At 35.6% G+C, this 20,030-nt stretch overlaps 1 protein-coding gene across 1 annotated transcript; it reads right to left on the minus strand.

The window, feature by feature from the left end:
• Window positions 1-1,980: 1,980 nt before the first annotated feature.
• On the minus strand, window positions 1,981-7,054 carry LOC103410523 (wall-associated receptor kinase-like 14). The gene is made up of 3 exons (XM_029098587.2): window positions 5,829-7,054; window positions 3,534-3,611; window positions 1,981-3,417 (listed from the first exon to the last, which is right to left on the minus strand). The coding sequence occupies exons 1-3, from the start codon at window positions 6,562-6,564 to the stop codon at window positions 2,141-2,143; spliced, it is 2,091 nt and encodes a 696-aa protein (XP_028954420.1). The 5' UTR covers window positions 6,565-7,054; the 3' UTR covers window positions 1,981-2,140.
• Between the last annotated feature and the right edge of the window lie 12,976 nt (window positions 7,055-20,030).

Raw genomic sequence — 20,030 nt, forward strand, 5'->3', positions numbered from 1 at the left:
CAATATGAGTACTCAATCGCTAGGGGAACCAACTGCTTGCACACAAAGCTTCTAAGCAAAGAGATTGCAGGGTAAATTCACTCTGACAGTAAGGAAGTTGCCTGCTAGATAAGAATTTCTATCCTATACATGCTCATTGGTAAGACTTCCGCTAATTTGAAATACAATTACTTTGGGGGCATGTTAGTCATACACAAATGTATGGTCAAATTCCAAACCTCATGATCGGTGATCGTTTGACCGAGTGTCGAAGACCCAAGACTGAATTATGGCTGAAACCCAAGAATGAGGGTTGAAAATCCAAAACCCATGGTCAAATACCATATGATCGTAGCCAAAGGCTAAACTTTGACCCTATGATCGTAACCAAGGGCTAAACATTGATCGTATGATAGTAGCCAAAGGCTAAACATTCACCTATGATCGTAGTCGAAGGCTAAACTATGATCGTATAAACGTAGCTGAAGGCTAAATATTGATCGTATGATCGTAGCTGAAGGCTAAACATTCACCTATGATCATGGCCGAATGGTGGATTATGATCGTATGATTGTAGCCAAATGTTAAATTATGATTGTGAGATCGTAACAGAAGGCTAAGTTATGACCAATTGATTGTGGCCGAATGATAATTTGACTATGTGATCGTAACCAAAGGCTAAACTATGATTGTAAACACAAGATAAACTATGATTGTAGTCGAAGGCTAAACTCATGATGATATCTCAAGTCAAATGAATTTTTGCAAGAAAACGTTTTTCCTCTACAAACCCTAAATGATATATGTTTGCAAAGAAAAAAGGGGGCAATGTGGGAGCCAAAAATTACTCCTCCACTAAACAAGCCACTAGCATGCTAAACATGAGGAGTGAGGCTAAAATAAAGGAGCATAATCAGATACTTCATGGAATGTGGAATGTGGAACATGGAGAAATAAAAGGAAAGTGGGACTTGGAGCCCAAGACTTGAATGCCTATAAAAGGCTAATAATCCTACCAGAAAAAGGGAGAGAAAAGGGAGGTAGGAGATCGTTCTATATTTGTAAGCATTCTAAACAAATACTGACTTGGGTGTCAGAGTGTTTTCTTACAGGTCCCCCCCGCTCTCATTGTTGACAAGCGAAGATGGTGTCCAAGGCTTCTCAACGTGTTCAAAATTACTTGTTGGTGGAGAATTGGAGTACCCGAAATTTTCCGCTCCAACATACACCCAAGTGAGCCAAGTCCAAAAACCAATACCCTTTCTAATATATTTTTTTTTTTAATAAATTACCCTTTATAATTACTTAAGCTTTTAGGGAATAAAAGTATGATTAGGCAGTCCATATTCGTAGTCCCTAAATCGTAAAGCTTTATAGTAGATTGATTTATGCAATTAAAGTTAGATAGATTTGATGCTACTTGGCTTAATTTTTTGTTGGAATTCTTGGAAACTAAGTTGTTACAAAATTAAGCTTGAAAAAGTTGGGTAACCTGAACCCAACCCAAGTAAACCCTAACCCAATTAAACCTGAGCCCAAATGAACCTGAATAAAGCCCAACCCGAACCCAAGCCCGAATTGTAAAAGTTAGATTAGGATTGGGTTGACCTTCCAACCCACCCAACCCGCCCAAGTTGCACCTCTACTCATGCTACATGTACTCCACTAGTACACAAAACTTAAAATTTAATTACCTTTTGGTTGAGAAATTAAATTTTTAATTTGTGAGTTTTTAAATTTTTGCTTAAATTGGAATTAGTTGACAAACAAGCTTGTAGTTTTGAAAAAAGGTGAAAACAAACAAAATGGTTATAAAATGGCATAAGAAAAACAACAAAAATTAGTACATAAGTTTCGCCCTAGATGAAATTGAAATCATGATTCTGCCGCTAAAAGTATCAAAACCTCACGAAACAGCCTACAACTTTTTTAGTCTCTGTAATTTTAACTAAGAACTCCAAAAAAAAAAAAAAAAAAAAAAAAAAAAAGAGTTCACATATATGACAACAAAACAATTATTTATTTCCCCTAAAAGCTTATGCTGATCAGTACATATTGAACAATGATGAGGATGGGAAAATTCCCCTGTACTGCATTAAAACTGATGGTATGAACATGTTGACGTGAAACTATAAGCAAACTGTTTGATCACCTTTTAGGGTCACTGAATTACATTACTCAGCAAACTGTTCGATGAAGGCGAGCTCCGTTCGCTTAACCACGTATCTTGAAAAGTGACCGGTGAATTGTCCCTTAACTTTTCGCTCGAATTGAAGCTACCGGCATCCCCATTCTGCAGCGCAATGACGCTTCGAAGTGATCGGGATTTGGTAATACTTAGAGGCTTTTCGCTCACGCTAGATGGAGAGCAATGGGAGGATCCCTCCGATGAAGCTGTGTAAGTGTTTTCTTCTGAAGACGGCCATCTGCTTAGCTTGATGAGCTCCAACTCAGCTGTCACTTCTATCATTGTCGGTCTCATGTCTCGGTGAAATGCAAGGCATCTGAATGCCAATTCAGCGACCTTTTGAACCGACGAAAGGGTCCAAGCGTCATCCATACAGGGCTCGAGAAAGGGGTCTATGATTTCATTTAAACACGCCCTTCCGATTCTGTCAGTTGCTAGAGCTGCCAAGTTTACTTCATCCGGTGGGCGGTTAAAATCTACAGCTTTCAACCCTGATATGATCTCAGCAAGCACCACACCAAAGCTATAGACATCGCTTTTATCGGAGAGATGGAAGTTCTGATGGTATTGAGGGTCAAGATAACCCGGAGTCCCCTGCGGAGCCGTTGAAATGTGGGAGGTTTCCACCATCCCTAGCCTTGAAAGGCCAAAATCCGCTACTTTGGATCTGAACTTGCAGTCCAAAAGAATGTTGCTCGACTTGATGTCTCTGTGATATATCGGAGGGTTAGAAGCGGAGTGAAGATGGGATATTGCTTGAGCAGTTTCAGCGGCAATGTTCAGGCGTGAGAGCCAAGAAAGCCCTTCCCCTCTCTCTCTTTGCAAATGCTGACACAATGTCCCATTTTCCATGAACTCGTACACAAGAATCTGCTCACCGTGTTCAATGGAGCAACCTAATAACTGGACTAAATTCGGGTGCCTTACAGATGAAATGAGCTTGATCTCGTTCATGACTTGGTCCATGCTTTCGTGTCCTCTGTGTTTGATTCTCTTTATGGCAACCCATTCGTCATGGAGTTTACCAGCATAAACAGTTCCATAGGCTCCGTTCCCCAGCCTTTGCTTGTCGGAGAAGCTATTTGTGGCCTTTTCGATTTCTTTGTAGGAGTAGAAGGGAATGTTGCAGTTGCCTGTAGCTGCGGATAGAAGGCGTTTCGTGCTGTGTCTCGCTTTCAGCTTGGATCGTCGCCGAATGAAGCAGCATAGCAGAGCCACACTGATCATCAATGAAGCTCCAACAAAAACGGCTGAGAAAGGAAATTTTTTTCATATTAAGAACGAATATATGTTTCCCCTTAGAGTAAAATATCGTTGTTTAAAAAAAAAACGGATTAAGTAGTTAAAAGAGGAGTTAATTAGTTACCTCCAATCAAAAGGATGAACCTGGACTTTCCTCCACATTGGCCAGACAAGTATTTCGCAGGGTTGCAAGTCGATGAGACTGTAAATTTACAGAGCACAAGTCACATAATTAAGCCTTGCATTTGTTAAATTATAAGGATTACTCTGGTGTTAGTCAGTTATATTATCTGCCAGACAAGTTTAGAGATATACAATGAGCATAGAAGTTTTCCCAAATTACCTAAGAGATTGAACAATTTAGGATAAAAAATGAAAATGAATCTGTTGGGTCTTTTGATCAAATTAGGATTGCCCTGTGTATTTTAGAAAAAAAGAAAAACAGCGCTCTAATCGTCAATGACATGTAGTATTACTAATTTATTGTCAGTGCCATATAGTATATTAATTCATGTTTTATTATACAGGCCGATGACTTGATCTTTCTTTTTCCACACAAAAAATGAACATCATTTTAAGCTTACCAACTCTGAGTTTGTCGGAAAACTTAAATGCTGCCGTAAAATCCTAAAATATAGGTAAATCTCTCTCGAGCTAGACGCCTTCGTGGCCCTATGAGGGTCTTTAGTGTTATATTTTCCTACTAATTAAGGTCATTGCAATTCTTGAAGATATAGGTTACAGAATCAAAACTTCTCTACGCAATCACTAAAATATGATAAAAGTCCATCCAACGCACTGTATTAGGTGAAACAAACCCATCCTGAGGGAGACCTATGGGGTCATCTGAGTTGGATTGTCTGCCCTCCCATTTCCATACTCTTCCCGTCTCCTCATATTTTGTGTGATTACGGTTAAGCCACGTCAACATTTTATATTCCTATTATTTTTATAAAAAAAATCAATTTAAAATGTTTACGTAGCTTAACTGTGACCACACAAACAAGAGAAGATGGAAATAGTATGGAAATGGGAGGGCAGACAATCTACCTCCGGGGTCATCTTATATCTTTTTCTTACACAAGCCAAAAACGAAAAAAACTAAAAAAACAAGAGAAAGGTGGGGAAAAAAGTGGTGCTATCCACAAACAACTCACACACCTCTCATAATTTTTAGCCGTCGGATCAAATGAGTTGGAAAAAAAAATTAAATAACACTAAATTTATAAAAATTGAAAATGAATGTGTAGATAACACTGAAAAGTAAATTTCTTCCCTTGAGCTAATCTGATTGGATTAAGTTGACCCCAACATGATGGACCAGTCCCACAAATTGAGTAGGCAATAGGCATAATGTTATGAATCGCAAGTGCATTTTCAATGGGCCCTACCAACGGTCCTATTTCGTTAAATATTCAATTTTTCTCATGCGTTACATAGCAAAACAGTTCAGTAATATTTTTTATTTATTTATAAGTAAGATGTTTTAAGTTCGACTTTCATCAATGAAAAATTCGATACAAAATTTAAGAGTTGGTTTATCGTGTGACTAACCAAAATCTTCACCTTTTAGTGTAATATATTATATATTATAAATAAAAAGACCGTATATAGTCTAATACGGCTGCTAAATAAGCAAATAAAATATTGTAACAAATCCATAATAGTGCACACAAAAATGTAATGAAATAATTGCTATGCTTGTTTGGTGGTGAGTTGTTCTTAGTCTCCTACCGAACCTAATGATATCTATCGAAAGTAAATTTGTATCTAAGATCGTAGACTTTTTGTATCAGGGTGGCCTATGACTGTAATCCCAAAAATATGAGTCAAACAATATTAGGTAGGACCCTAAGCATGCCTTGGATTGTTTTAATTGGTTATCCTTAATCTTGTGTTTTTATTTTTTAGAAACTTTTTAGCAATGCACCATGAAATTATGGCCTTCATTCGATGTGCTTTTTTGACTTTCAATTTGGTTTTGAATTTCTGAAGTTCTAAAATGTGTCAATTTATTCTCTGTTGTAAATTTTTTTTGTCAAATTGAAGGTTATTTTCGTTCATTTAGGATTCATATTTATGGAAAATTAAGAAAAATTTGACAAATAGAAGGGCACAAAATCAATTTAAAAATTGAGAGGTAAATAGGATGAAGGGTATAAGCTCATACAAAATGATTTCCGCAAGTTAATTTTTTTCTATGAATGAACTATTTATTTTTATTCGTTGATTTTTCATTGTTTTAGTCGATTCAAATGTAAAAAATGAACTTGGGTGTGCATGAAGAGTGAAAGAGTACTATAAAAATCATAGACCAACTTCATAGTTGAAAAAAAAAAGATCAAATAAGCAAGAGGAGGAAGAATAAGAGTTAATAAGTAATTACGAAGTAATCAATCAGTAATTAATCAGTAATTACCTTTCCAGCAGCCTGACCCAGCAACGTATCCATCTCCAAGAAACCCCTCCTTACAGTTGCATCTATATCCTTCAGTCCCATTTGGCGATACGACGGTCGTACAATTGGCGTTCTTGTCACACCCACAAGTACCCTCAAGCCACCACCCCAAATCCAACACTTCCACCTCCAGCATCACCGGCGCCGCCGGCGTCGAGCTATTCAAAAGTTGCGGCGGCGCCGAAATCGACGACAGCAAGAACTTGCAATCCTTCCTCTCGACGCTTCCAAAGTCCAAAAATGGGACATCCTTTCTAGTCTCGGCGTAGCAGCTGAGGCTGCTGTTGGAGCTGCAATTGGGCGGCGCGTCAAACCGCGCCTGCACCAGAAGGTTGGGAATCTCGCAGCTGCCCGACGCCGTCCCTTCCGTACAGTTCTGAAGAAGAATCGCGTTTCGTGACGTCGGGGCGTATTTCCGGCTGTAGAAGTTGCGGAGGGTGTGGAGGGGGCGGTTGCAATGGCTCTTGAGGTTGATTCTTATGCTGTCATGGTTTATGGACTGGATTGGAAACTCCCCGATTGCGATTCCGCCGTTTGGAATGCAGTTAAGCCGGATTTCGCAGCCCGATGAGAACCCGAAAGGGTACTGAATCGGGCTGGGCCTGTAACCCGGGCACGCTTGGTTGCAGCTATTTGCTGCATGGACGGTGAGTAGTGGAATAACAAGTACGGATACAATTAGGGTGAAATACTTCATACCAAGTAGGTAACAAGATTACAAAGTTTCTAAATTTTTTGTTTGGGAATTAGTGGGAGCTTTGATTCTTCAACCAATGAACTGCCGGCGTTTCGAACATGATCTGATCGACCACCCAAACGCCACCTGAGGAAAGAAGGAGAAGACGAGAGTGCGAGAGGGAGAAGAGTTTGTTGCTTACGAGTCTAACTCAGACACAGGTCTTGCCTTACTTTTTTCTCACGAGGAAAGGAAATAGGCGTTACAAAATAACAAAACAATTCGGTTTCAAACTTGAAGGAAAATTTGGTTTGAGGACAGGAGACAAAGGAGGATTAAAATTTGATTTGAGAGTCTTAATTTGCACGTTGGAAAAATAGAAACATTGTATATACTTATAAGTAATTAAGTTATTTTATTTAACAAAGATGATTAATATTGAAAACTATTGTTTGAGTTAGAAACAACGCTTGTAAAGTGGGTTATGATTGCTTTCTTTACTTAAAAAAAAAAAAAATTTGAGGTCATTTTTAAAGATAATGAAGAAAATCTTACAGTGAATTTTGACAGGAGTATCGAGCTACTCTGTTTTGGACAAAGCGGTATCTAGTTATGTATTTACAAAACAAAATTCAAACTTACACGTAAGGAGGTGAGCTCGCTTTTTTGACTGACTAGTTTAATCTATATGTATTAGAATGTTGAGCACTGAAACGCTTACATATATTTTAGCAATGTATTTAAATATTAGTTATTTAAAAGATATAATCAAGAAAGATGAGATGTCATATTCACATCCCTTAACCCATACTCTTTTTAATTTTTAAAATATTTTCCTATTAAGTGTCAGTGATTGTGTGGCAAAAATATTAAAAAAATAAACAGGTGTGGAAGAAATTATTTGAGGGGTGTAAATATAATCTCTCACAAATATGCACCGATGATAATATTTTATAAACCTAACATAAGATATTTTTCAAATTTGTTATGTGTATTCAAAGATATATTAACATTAAGGTGTAGAAGAATATGTTAGTATCAAAATCGTCATAAACAACCGTCAAACCTAAGACTTATCATTACAAGTGAAGAAGAAAATTACTAAATTGTATTACTAAGTAGTCGTTTGATAACTATTTCATTTTCACTTTTCATTTAAAAAAAAAAACTGAAATCTTATTTGGTAATTACTTTCAATTAAAAACCAAAAACTGAATTATTTTTATTTTTTTTTAGCCCAAAGCAATAGTATTACTAAACGAATATTTCAATTCCCATTGATTCTCTTCTTCTTAACGTTTAACTATCTAACATGTTAACGCAACCTGTTACGTACGCTCCAATAGGAGGGAAACATCTTTGCGTTGACCAAAACTACGTATGTCCATTTTTATAGCCCAATCACCTATATCTTGAAATATTATTGAAATTCTAAACTCAATTTTAATATTATGACTATTAATTCCTTCCGCTATCGAGAGGTGTGTTTTTTTGTTTTTTCAGTTCTTATCAGAATTCCGTGAATATTACAGCTGTCCTTTATTTTGACCATAATGCGTGTTTCGGAAACGTAATCTCTGTCTGCACAACACATTTTAAGATGAGCAGAGAAGTCAAAGCTCTTGGTTGAATTCATTTCAAATTGGTCAACCTTGAAGGCTTTGATTTCTTGAGCTTACAGCTTACTACTACTGTTACTATTCACTTTTTTTTTTTTTTTTAAAGATTAAATAAGAGAAATTTTTATGTGTTATCGAAATTCTTACTAACTGATACATCATGTTCCGTGTTATGTTACTTGTGAAATTGGAGATGCCTTTTAAAGGAATTCTTTTTCTTTTTGCCCTTAAATTGGAGATTAGTTGTGAGGTTTCATTCTACATCGAACTTTAACGATCTGAACCGTTTATTTTGTAAGTTTCAATTCACAAATCATCTATTAAAAAATTCATATAAATTCGAATTATTTGCCTATTTAACTGTCACTATAAGAAGCATCAAATATTTCTGATTTAACCAATATTTTGCAAAGATATCTATAAAGTGTAACTTGAAAAATAAATGGTTCGAATAATTAAAATTCAATATGTGAATTCCACAACTAATCCCCGTCTCTTCGCTTAAAGAAACTATATATATATATATATATATAGATATATATATATTTATATAGCTTAAATAGAAGAAATCTGAGTCGAATGGCAAGTCAATCGGCTGAAATTTGACATCAGCAGCTATGACTCTTCTTGTTTTTTCTTGGCAATATATCTTTTGCTTTCATGATCATCAATCTTATTTTTCACAGAATATTACAGCCTTCGATGGGGGTGGGTGTGGAAGTGGGCTCTTCACCTTTGGACTTTGAAAATTATATATCGTATTATAATGTACGATTCATATAATATAACACCAATTTGCTACATATTACACGGAAGCATTTGTAATGCACACGCAATTTCACGAATAAAATTAGTGGCTTATTATTCCCGGATTGAGTTTCTCCCCAGGTACTCATGGACCTGCAATCTAGATGGTTCAAGAGAGTAAATGAGATATATGGACCTTGGGGAGAGAGAGAGAGAGAGAGAGAGAGAGATATTAGGTGTGAAGTGGGCACTGGGTAGTGAGATGAGATTAATGGAACCGCATGATTTATATTGCTTGGTTTGTAGACTCTGGAGTGTGAGATCATATGAATCCATTATTCCCAATCCCATACTTTAACTGTTTGAGTAGTTGGTTAATTAAAATAATATTAATAATAAATGACTATTTTTCCTAGCTCTAGAAAATTAGAGTTGATGTTACTAGCTAATATATTCCGATCCGACATATCTAACGAATTATATAAACATCAGTTAACCAAAATTATACACTAATCCAGTCATCAACGATAGCGACGTTAAGAGCAGAATTATTGTTTTTGTATATGTAGCTTTCATGCACGGCATATTCTCTTCGTGATCTAATTTGTCACAGTTGGTGTTTCTAGAAGCTCACATTTGTCAATGTTTGAAATAATGTGTCTTTTCAAACATTAGATCACGAGAGCAGCAATGGTGATGCTATTTCCGTAATTCGAAATAAATTACATGGATATATTTAAAGGAAAACTAATGAAAGAGACTTGAAAACTTTGAGTTTTAATGAAAGAATAGTACTAGTATTGAATTTTTAGAGTAAAAATATGGTTTTTCGTTAAAATGAACAGTGCCGGGAGTGTTTCGTTAAAGTTCCCTCTATTTAATCAACCCCTTGAGATATATGAGACGAGAAGAGATCCGAAGAGCGGATATCTTCCACTAAGATCATTGGATCAAATGATTTGGGCTTTTTAAATTTCATCTAACAGTAAAAAATTATTATAGCTTTTAAGTGGTCAAAACAAGTGGGCCGTTGGATGAAATTTGAAAGATCTGGATCACTTGATCCGGTGACCTTGGTAGAAAAGATCCGGATAGGACCTCTTCTCATATGAGACAGGCCATTAACCACCTGATGCAAATTCTAGCAGCTCCTTCTGATAGAATATAGGGCACTTGACAAAACTTGAAAGGCACATCAGACCAAAACCTATCAGTTTTGCTGATGAATAAAAAAGATTTAATTAGTTATAAATTGTAATGGATGATGAAAAATATTAGTGTAAGTGTGTTCGTTATGAACGTCCAAATAACATTATTGGTGCTTGCTTTGAAATTTTAACCACCACAACAACAACAACAAAACTTTTTCCTATTAAATGGGGTCGGTTGTATGAATTCTAGAACGTTTTTTAATGGTTCTTTGCCACGTCTTCCATTAGATCCAAGTACTCTAAGTCTTTTTTTAGAGTATCTTCCAAAGTCTTCTTAGGTCTTCCCCTACCCCTTCGATCCTGAACCTGTCCCGTAATTGCATCTTTTAACCGGAGCATCAGTAGACATTCGTTTCACATGTCCAAACCAATGTAACCAATTTTCTCTCATATTTCTTTCAATTTCGGCTACTCATACTTTACCTCGGATATCCTCATTCCTAATCTTATCATTTCTCGTGTGCCCACACATCCAACGAAGCATTCTCATCTCCATTACACTCATATTATGTACGTGTTGATGCTTCACTGCCCAACATTATGCCATAAAACATTGCTAGCCTTATTGTCATCCTATAAAATTTTCCCTTAAGCTTCAGTGGCATACAACAATCACACAATACACCGGATGCACTATTCCACTTCATCCATCCAGCTTGTATTCTATGGTTGAGGTCTTCATCCAACTCTTCATTCTTTTGCAAGATAGCTTTGAAATTTTAACCAATGTAGTAAAATGTATTGGATTGATGAAGAAAGCATTAGCATAGAAAAACATCCATGTGATGCAAATTACACACTAAATAAAAACGCAAAATGGCACCCTTTTTTTTTCCTATACACAAGGTTCTAAAAGACGCTAAGGCGTTGGTCAGGCGGTGGGCTGGGGCCTAACGCCTAGACGGAGTAGGTAGATTTAAGTCTGCAAATTTAGCCTGTTTGGTATCCTATTTGAATTTTTTTTTATCATTTTTCAAAATATTTCTTAAGAACATTTCTTGAAAACAATTTTCCTTAAGACTAAAAAATGTGATTGGTTTGCGATTTAAAAATTTTAAATCTTACGACTTAAACTAGACAAAAATATCTAAAAAGAAGGGTTCGCAAGAGAGGGAGAAAGAGGAGAGAGGAGGAAAGAAAGTAAGAGATGATTGAAGAAAAGAGAAAGAAGGGAGATGATCGGACGAGATAGAGAGAAAGAAGAGTGAGAGAAAGAATCGAAAGAATGAAGAGAGCAGATTGAAGGAGAGACGAAAAAGGTAAAAAATAAAAGAGGAAAAAGAAAGAAGAAAAAAGAGAGAGATATATAGATTTGCAGTGAGAGGGGAGGAGGGAGAGAAAAGAAATGAGTGAGTTTAAGTTTAAAAACTCTAAAAACTCACTTTTTATGTTTTTTGAAAATAGACTATATTTTTTGGTAGTCTTGAGTTCAATTTTTGAAAATAGTTCTACCAAACAAGTTTTTAAGGCCTAAAACTTGAAAATTGTTTTTGAGTTTAAAAAGTTGGATTCAAGTAAAGTACCAAACATGCCCTTATATTTCGTGTAAATATATGTATGTGTATACTTAAAATATATATAATTACATCATACACTACCAAATAAAATGACATATATATTATGAAGTATTGGAACATAAAGAAAGCATGGGGAACAATCATATGATGTGTGTTCATTTAAATATTTAACAAGTATTTTACAATTTATTAAAAAAATAAAATACAAAATGAAAGTTATATATTTCCTGCCTAATTGAGTCGCAACCTAGAAGGTCTAAGCGGGCGCCTTAGCAAGTCTAAGCGTCATTTCTTAATTTTTAAACACCTAGGCATTAATTATGACATTGGCCAGCTGCCTAGCGCCTAAGCGGGAATTTTTAGAACAATGCCTATACAGATAAATTTGGGACCCAACTTCTAGAATGGTAGACTACCTTAAAGAAGTACCAGTTGGTTTCTTTTAAAAAAAAAAAGAAAGTTGAGGAGTGTTTAATTTGGCAACTTAAGTGATACAATTCCTCTAATTATTATTCGGCAGAAGTGGACCACTATGACTTTTTAATCAACATTAAAAATGTGAGATAGTTGAAGCAAGTGAATAAGTACGTTAAAGTAGCAACCCAAGCGCGTGATTCTTGAAATTAAATTAATTTAACCTAGCAACTTGGCACGCTCATCATATACGTCAATGGATTCCACAAACTATTTAGACTAAACTAGATTAAGTTCACGGATGCTTCTTATTAACATGATCGAAAGAAAAATAATATTAGGGCCATTGTTTTAGTTTTACTTTTCCCATCATCTCTTAACAAGATAAGGTTGTCTGATTAGAGTAATTCTCATATGGAGGGAGATCACGTAGAAGTCAAACAGTCTTCTTTATATTTATAAGAGAACGGATGCTTCAACAATCAAACATAGTATGCCTGAGCTGGTTGAAGATTGGGTAAGGTTCCGTGCCAAAGGAATGAATCTTCATAAAGAAGGCATAATGGAATGGATGTGTAGAGGTCTTTCTTTTCTTTATCCGTTAGAAGCCCCACTCTGATTGATGCTATAATGTAAAAGGTGGGAAATTACAAATTTTGATACTAGAGAGTGACCATCAAACAAGACTAAAATACAAGAACTATTTTTTTTTTATGCAAGATGTCTTATGAATGACGTGGTGCCTTATGAATGATGTGATTGACATGCCTACTCAAAATTTTCTCATCGCTCTTTTTGGGCCTAATTCTTTGAACCAGGATCCTCTCCTGAGCAATTCCCTAGGGATCCTGCAATCTTGTCCGTTCATCGTATATCGTGCGATCAGAAATCATTTAAAATTTAAATTTTAAAATTCAAATATGAATAGTACCTAACAAAACTGATCGTACGATATAAAATGAACGGACAAAATTGAAGGATCCTTAGGATCCCTAAGATCCCTAGGGAATTGCTCAAGAGAGGATCCTGGTTCTAATTTTTTGTTCACCCTAGCTAAGTGATTCTTGGCCTTGAACAGAACAAAATAAAAAGCCGAAGAAGAACAAACCCTAATATTTTGGGGCAAGTTATGTGGGCCGGAACGGAGAGCTTAACTAAAATTTCTTTGGTAATCATATAAAAAGGCTAAAAAGCAGGGCCAATCCTAAGTATTTAGGAGCCTATGCAAAACTTAGATGGATGTTCTTTATTTTTTTTAATGCTATATTTTTTTATATTATGTTTTTCAAAATTTTTCATCTATTAAACTAAAATATTACAAGTTACTGCAACAAAAATGAGTTGTTTGATCGGCCATGTGTTTTTCCTTACCTTCAAAGATCCTGAGTTCGATACATGTTGGATGCGTTTTTGTTATCTCCTTTTTAAGTTTACAAATTTGCAAAAACTTAAAATAGCAAAACAATTTCACAAGGATTCGAACCTAGCACATGGGCTATAAGGAAAAAAGGCTAAACCGCTAGCACTAGAATCACACATAAGATTGTGTTTTGCATCTAATCTATTTTATATGCATCTGTATAAATGTAATGAAAATTTGAGGAGCCCTTCTGAATCGGGGCCCCTGTGCGGTGGCACCTGTTGCACACCCTTAGGGCCGGCTCTGTTAAAAAGTAAAAACTCACCTAAACAGTCAATTGTTTTGTAACAGATAAATTCAAATCTCCCCATAAATTAAAGTCTACGTGCAAACCGAGATTATAAACAGTACAAAACTACAAAATAACAACGTACGTATTTGGTGCAGAAGAAATGAATCAAAACCCTAGACTAGTACTGACATATTTCACAGACGCGAGCGAAGTCGTATATTTTTGGGCGGCTAAGATCTAATAAATCAAGGAGAAGCAAAGGCATCATCGACCCACTTGTTTTCTTGAACTGAGGGAGAGGAGGGCGAGCTGAGGAGGGCTTGGAGAGCGGCTCGCACTCTGTTCACTCGCTTACGCTGGCGGATGCGCCGCAAGACGACTTCTTTGTCTAGGGGTTGGGAGGTGTGAGTGGGTTTTATATGCACATGGCTGCTCACGTAGTTATGCTCATAAGTTTCAGCAGGTTCTTTTTGTTCTTCCTTCAAACCGATGCCGGTGATGTTCACAGTTTGTGACACGGAGTATTTCGGGTTAGAAAGCAGAGAGGAGGAGGAAGAAGACATTGTTTGGCTAAGTGAGAAGTTAAAAGTGGAAAGGACGAACGGAAGATGGGATTTAAGAGTGAGTGAGATAATTTCTCAAATCAGATAATATCTATATACAGAGAAAGAGACACACAGCAGAGTTTCAGAGGACATCAAGGATGTAGGTTGCAGGGAACATCAGAGTTTCAGAGACACACAGCACACCCAAATCCATGGTTTCTGACAGGGTCGGTTACTGTCTTTTTCAACTAAAAATTTGAGGAACATGGTGCAACAAATGCTACCATATATCTTAAACCCAAGTGATACAGTAAGTCACATATCATGTAAGAATAAATGAATAGCAACACAAAGCATCTTCAATTTTTAATGGGACATGGTTAGTGGGTTCCGTCAATCTCTGATCGCTTTTTTGGAAGGATTCGATTCTGCTTTTGTTTTGGATTTATCTATATATGTTGGATTTGATTATTTCCGTCATATCAAATCTGTATGTTTTTGTTATAAAAAAAATTAGTGTTCATTACACTCCAAAATAGTCACTTTAGTACTCGTTCGTTCTTTATTTTTCAAAAATGTGAATGACGAAATTTTCAAGTGCATGTAACAACTCTGTTAGGCCCCGTGTTGTGTATCAGATTGGTTTGTAGTGCACAAACTATTATTTTCAAGGTATAGTGAGAACTAAGTTAAAAAAAAAAAAAAAAAACTTTCTAATTTGGAAGTAGTAGATGAATTTGTCAAAATTTCTAGAGAAATGCAAAATGGTCCACTAATGATATTATCTTCAACTTAATCACCTGCTAGTCCATCAACAATGAAATTTTATTTTAAAATGCCTTAATGAAATTATGAGCGAAACCAAATAATTATTGTAAATTGTTTTATCAAGCTCACGATTTGTGATTTCCAACAAAATTAATCGACTGTTCTATTTCAATCCCTTCAAAATGAAAAATTATTAAACTTTCTCATCTTTTAATCCTGTCTAATAATACCACATCTAAAAGACCAACTTTTCAGTGACTTTAGAAGGATATTAGATTGAAGTGAAGTGGCCCAACATTTAATATAACATGGATCACAGATAGGCCCATTATTTATTCCTAAATATTCTAGGAAACTAATGGATGTTCGGCTTTTGCAGTAATCCTTATACATGCAAGGTTTTGGGAAAAGGAAGGGGAAAACATGTTACATGCACAAACTACAAAGTGATACCAAACTAGGGTTTAGGAATAAGTACGAACTACGAAATTAAGTTGTTTTCGATTCCCACATAGCCGCTATCTAGAGAAATAACCTAAAGGAAAAATATCCAGGCCATTGGCTTGGGTTGACGACAATCTTTCTTAAGTCTCTTCTTTCTATTTTGTTTCTTTTTTGGTTGTAATCACTCCATCGTTGTTGTGACAAGAGTTTTCGTGATTGTGCTCGTTCTCTCACTTTATCGAGGAGAGCTTATGTGATGTCTATGGCTTATGAATCAAGTTCAGATCTTTAGGCAACGACTATTATACATAGTTAAGATTGGTTTTTGTTTTTCTTTTCTTTGTGTGTATGAAAAAGGACTATGAGGAAGAAGTAGGGCATTTGTTGGAAGTGACTCATAGCAGTGCTTCTTTGCTGACAATTGCAAGACTATCAAAGGTGGTGTAGTCTTTTCCTCATGCTGCTATTATGGTGGTTTTACGACTCACAATGTTGTTATCTTTCCTGTTGGTTAGATATCGGTCTCCGTGGTGGTTGGGGAATTTTATTTTTGCATGATGAGTTAATTTGTAATTGTGAATTTGTGTGGTTTTTGTTTTTGCATGTGTGACCTTTTGGTTATATTCGACATGCTTGTCCTGTATACATTCTTGATGGTTCTTAATAAATTCTTATTACCTTAAAAAAAATTACGTTGGTTTCATACCAAACTAATGGATCTTTCCAATTGAGTATTGATGAAACTTACAGAAAATAATTATTTGACATTTACCGTAAAATTCTTTTAAGACGGCTACATGCCCATACGTATGTGGTTCTTTGGGATCCATGATTACGAAGGTGATTAGTTCCAGTTAGAGTATAAGAAACATGGCTAAACCATATTAGAGCATTATGAGTTCTTAAATATGGAAAATCAATTACGTACATGCATGTCGTACATGGGAAAAGAGAAGAGAAGAAAAAACCTTTGTTTCTGTACTCTGATCATGTGATGGTGATAAAGTTTCATCACATATCCTCATTTTTTGGAAATGTTCTTTTTGACGGTGAATCTAAAACGTGGGTTTGGGACATATAAAGAGAGAAAATTCAAACCCAAGAGCTCGATATAAGAGAAAATATTCTTAATTAACTGAGCTTGTTGTTAAACGATTTAATCAGAATTAGTGAGAAGTTTCATAACTAGTGCCTTAGAAGGACAAGTGTCGATGTGCAGCTGAGCACTTCAAAGAAATTGATTATTTTATACAATATAAAAATGCTCACATTAATACATTGTAGACAAATGATTAACGCCAACAATCTTGTTCATTGGTGGGTAGAAATAAGTAGGCTAGGTACAATGAAAGAGAAGAAAAAAAAAAGTGTTGTTTCGTATACGTGCATCCCACTACCACAAAGAGTTAGAACAATAACAAAATCAAAAAGCATAACATATAAGGAAAATGCTATTCACATATTAATTTTTATTTTTTATATATTTTATTAATTTTTTATCATTGATATTCTTCAATTCATTTCAACCGATGGTCGAGAAATTGAGAGAGGTTTATGAGAAACAAAAATAGATGTGTGGATAGTACTATCTGATGTAAAATCAACTTGAAAATTACAATGCATGCAGTGTGTTATAAGTAAAATCACACAATTTACTTAGCTCTCACTTGTGCTAGAGAAAATTGTAAAATATTAGAATCAATCGCGAACGCATGTATTATTTGATTGTGAACCAATATTCGTTATTCAAATTTGAAAATATGTTGAAGTTGGCTAAATCACATAATTTCACTTGCACCACACCACATTGACGACAATGTAGGCAATGCCATGTACCTTATACACTATACACCATGTTTTATAGCATCATGCTTGTAAGGAAGTTGCAAATACGTGGCCTCCCAACATATTGCTCAGTAAACGGTCCTAGGGTTTGCATATATACTATATAGCGCATGCTTGAATTCCAAGTCCCCCAATAATTCAAAACCAGTAACCCAAACCACAGAATTTCAGAAAGTGACAGAAAAACCGAAACCGTATACGTGGCATATGGGAAGGAGACCCCTTCTCCTTCGTACTTGGTCTCACACGTGTTACAGTATGAATGGCCGTGCCATACGTATAATGAAAGATCTGCATCATGTTATTACTGATCAATCCACATTTGCAGTTTCAACCTTTTTTGGTCGGGTCAAATCACTTTCTCTTCTGGGTAAGAACCGGTTTCTATGAATTCGTAAGCGACTAACGGCCTCAAACGGAAAGCAACGGTCTTTGCCAAAACCTAACAAATTAGTAAATTACCAGCTTCCATTACAATTTCTTTTCGAAAGGTTTCTTGGCCGTTTGCCATCATCAGAAAACTAGGGTTTCTTCGGACCTTCACGTACAAACAAGGAACTAGGGTTTTTTCATTAACTAATCATCTTGTCGTCATGTTCCACTTGATTTTATAGTGGTAACATAAAATGCTACTTTTCTCCACCATTTCTTGTCTTGCCAAGAAATTTCAACGAAGGAGCAAGGACGACGTCGTCGCATATCGAATGACACACACTTGAACCATATGGAAGGCTATGGTTAATGGCTTCTTGTTTTTTTGTGGTTTACCCTATTCTTTATGGTGATCAGCAGCTCCTCTGATTTATTATCCTATAGTTTTGGGACAAAAGAAAGAAAAGTATTCGATTCGATCTGTACATTTCAAACCAATTTCCTTGTTATTTTTAAGATTTTATAAGATGAGTTTTAACGCCCTAACAATTGGGGCAATTGGCTGAGACGTTATCACCAATAGAGATGATTAAAGATCCAAAGGCCAAAAAATGACCATAAGATGTTAAAAACCCGTCTCCAACAAGCAGGCTAAATCCTAATCTGCACCGGGCTAAATCCTTGTCAGCGGACTAAAGGCCATCATGCTTGCCGGACATAGCAAGCCCGGTAGCCCAGGGGTAATTTTTTTGGGCTCCACTTTTATTTTGCCGTCTCTCTCTTCTTTTTTTTTCAATTTTCTTCCTTGTCTCTCTTTGGCTCGTTCTCTCTACTCTTCCCAGTTCTTTCTCTTGGACGTTCCTTCAGTAAAATACAGAAGCAAGGGATTCATTTGAATTCAATTGAGTTTTGGAAACTTGGTTGATTTATTTGGCGTGGAAATATTTGGGCATTTGGTATGCCAGGCTGAAGAAAGAAGAAAGACAGGTTCTTCAGTCGGCTTTATGAAGAAAATGATGTTTTTCCCCTCTGGTTGGGGTATTATTTTCATTTTATCTAAAGTTTCACCAATACAACTAAAGAACAAATTTAAAGTTGATAATTATTAAGGAATTAGGTGGGTTTTTTTTTAATTTTTAATTTTAACAAATGATAGATATACACTAAGGGGGTGAGGGAGTGAGCTAAGCATCACAATGAGCGAGTCATAATAATGTGGTTCAAATTTACTTTTGAAGAGAATCAAACCTAAAACCTTGGATTGAAAATGATATATAAATATGGTTTGATACTGTTGATTAAAAAAATAACTTATTGTAGGGCTATAAATATGGACAGAGCTATATTTAGCCCCTTAGGTTAAGATGACTTTTAAAGGTTCCTAATGAGATTCGTTTACTCTATATATACATGCCCTTTATGCAAATGGATCCTCGTTTTTTTTCAAAAAATGAGAATTAGGTGTGGGATTCACTCCATATCGAACTTCAATGATCCAAACCGTCTATTTTGTAAGTCTTGATTCATAGATCATCCTTGCAAAAATTCAATTCAATCTGAAACCATTTGCCTATTTAATTATTAAGATAAAATTTTATTGTTTCTTATATAATAAAGTATTCGTTAATTTCTTTTAACCTAATTATATGTCTTAAACATTTCCGATTTGGCTGATATTATGTAAAGATGATCTATGAGGTGTAACTTGAAAAATAGACGGTTCGGATCGTTAAAGTTTGATGTAGTGTGAACCCCATAACTAAGCCTATTTTTATAAAAAAAAAAAAATAGAGATCCCTTCCCTTAAAGATTTCCTATATATATATATATATATATGATCAACAGTTAATGGATCCAAACTAAGCAATGACGTTTGAGTGCAACCAAGCTAGGAAATATTGCTTGGATGTGATAATTAGAAACGATATATTAATACGATACTTGTTCTTCCGACTTTACGGCACCATGAAACGATAAATTTTTGTTGATTGCTTGTAGTACTACCCAATGATGATCTTTCGATGAAAGTTAGTGTCGATTCTTTGTCGATATGCATCGTTCATGACAATCAGAACTGTCAATGGCTCAATATTGTTGCGACAAATCGATCACTTTCATGAATGTGCCCTAACCTCGCATTTTGAAGTTTAATGGTGGACCAAGATGAAGCCTATTCCACAAGCTTGAGCTTGCCCTTTCCCTACATTCACATTTGTATAAGATTATTGGAGTGTGCATGTGTGCCCATGGTTTGGTTATATAGTATTGTGGTTCGTTAATGGAGATGATTTCTTTTAATTGGGTGTCAATGATTGATATTTGTTTATCTTTTTTACTAAAATAGCTAAAAAGG

Source organism: Malus domestica, chromosome 15 (genome assembly GCF_042453785.1).
Source record: "Malus domestica chromosome 15, GDT2T_hap1".
Lineage (NCBI taxonomy): Eukaryota > Viridiplantae > Streptophyta > Magnoliopsida > Rosales > Rosaceae > Malus > Malus domestica.